Source organism: Rhea americana, unplaced genomic scaffold, assembly GCF_003343005.1.
Source record: "Rhea americana isolate MKP2758 unplaced genomic scaffold, rheAme1 scaffold_7, whole genome shotgun sequence".
Lineage (NCBI taxonomy): Eukaryota > Metazoa > Chordata > Aves > Rheiformes > Rheidae > Rhea > Rhea americana.
The window spans coordinates 7,940,218-7,941,524 of record NW_028186867.1 but is presented as its reverse complement, the minus strand read 5'-3'; the positions used below and the strand labels follow the sequence as shown (position 1 = coordinate 7,941,524).

At 77.7% G+C, this 1,307-nt stretch overlaps 1 protein-coding gene across 1 annotated transcript; it reads left to right on the top strand.

Moving 5' to 3' along the window:
• Positions 1-288: 288 nt before the first annotated feature.
• On the top strand, positions 289-1,305 carry CHST7 (carbohydrate sulfotransferase 7; the record flags this gene model as incomplete). The annotated part of the gene is made up of 1 exon (XM_085321601.1): positions 289-1,305. A coding segment is annotated over exon 1 (933 nt), but the record flags the coding sequence as incomplete, so codon positions are not given.
• Between the last annotated feature and the right edge of the window lie 2 nt (positions 1,306-1,307).

Sequence of the window (1,307 nt, the reverse complement as noted above, 5' to 3'; positions counted from 1 at the left end):
AGCGACCCGCCGGCAGCACCCGCCGAGAAACACCCCCCCCCCCGCCGCCGCCCCGGGCCCGCCGGGGCTGCGCGCTCCCCGTCACGCCGCGGCGCTGGCCGAGCAGACCCGTGACGGGGGGGCGGAGGAGGAGGAGGAGGAAGGCAAAGCTGCCCCGCGGCTCCCGGCCCGTGTCGGGCGCAGGCCGCGGCGGCAGCAGGGGGCAGCAGCCGCGCCCGGCCGGCCGCGAGGCGGCGGCGGCGGCGGGGCCGGCGTGCCCGTGGGCGTGCTCCCTCCCCGGCGGGGAGGGCCGCCGCCGCCAACTTCGCCTCCTTCCGAAGAGGCGCGGAGCCGGGCCGGGCCGCTCCGCTCCGCCGGGGCCGGGGCGGCGCGATGAAGGGGCGGCGGCGGTGGCGGGGGCAGCGCCGCCGCTTCGCCGCGGTGCTGGTGCTGTACACGCTGCTGCTGCTGCTGCTGGTGCCCTACGTGCTGGACTACGGGGCCAGGAGGGGGCGTGCGGACGAGGAGCCGCTGCTGCGCCGCTGCCCCAGCCTGGAGGAGGCGCTGAGCGAGTGGGGCTGGGAGCAGCGGCCGCCGCTGGAGCCCGACGACGACGAGGAGGAGGTCGGCGGAGGCACGGCCGGCGCGGCGGCGGGCAACGGCAGCGGGTCGGCGGCGAGGAAGCGGCACATCTACCTGCACGCCACTTGGCGCACGGGCTCGTCCTTCCTGGGGGAGCTGTTCAACCAGCACCCCGACGTCTTCTACCTGTACGAGCCCATGTGGCACCTGTGGCAGGCGCTGTACCCGGGCGACGCGCTGAGCCTGCAGGGCGCCCTGCGCGACATGGTGCGCGCCCTCTTCCGCTGCGACTTCTCCGTGCTGCGCCTCTACGCCGCGCCGCCCGGCCCCCGCGACCCGCTGGGCCCCGCGCCGCCCGGCGGCGGCGGCGGCAACCTCACCACGGCCGGCATCTTCGGCTGGCGGACCAACAAGGTGATCTGCTCGGCGCCGCTGTGCCCCGCGGCGCCGCGGCCGCGCCACGAGATCGGCCTCATCGACGGCGCCGCCTGCGAGGAGCGGTGCCCGCCGCGGGCGCTGCGGGAGCTGGAGGCCGAGTGCCGCAAGTACCCCGTGGTGGTCATCAAGGACGTGCGGCTGCTGGAGCTGGGCGCGCTGCTGCCGCTCCTGCGGGAGCCCGGCCTCAACCTGCGCGTGATCCAGCTCTTCCGCGACCCCCGCGCCGTGCACAACTCCCGCCTCAAGGCCAAGCAGGCGCTGCTGCGGGAGAGCATCCAGGTGCTGCGGAGCCGGCACCGCGCCGAGCC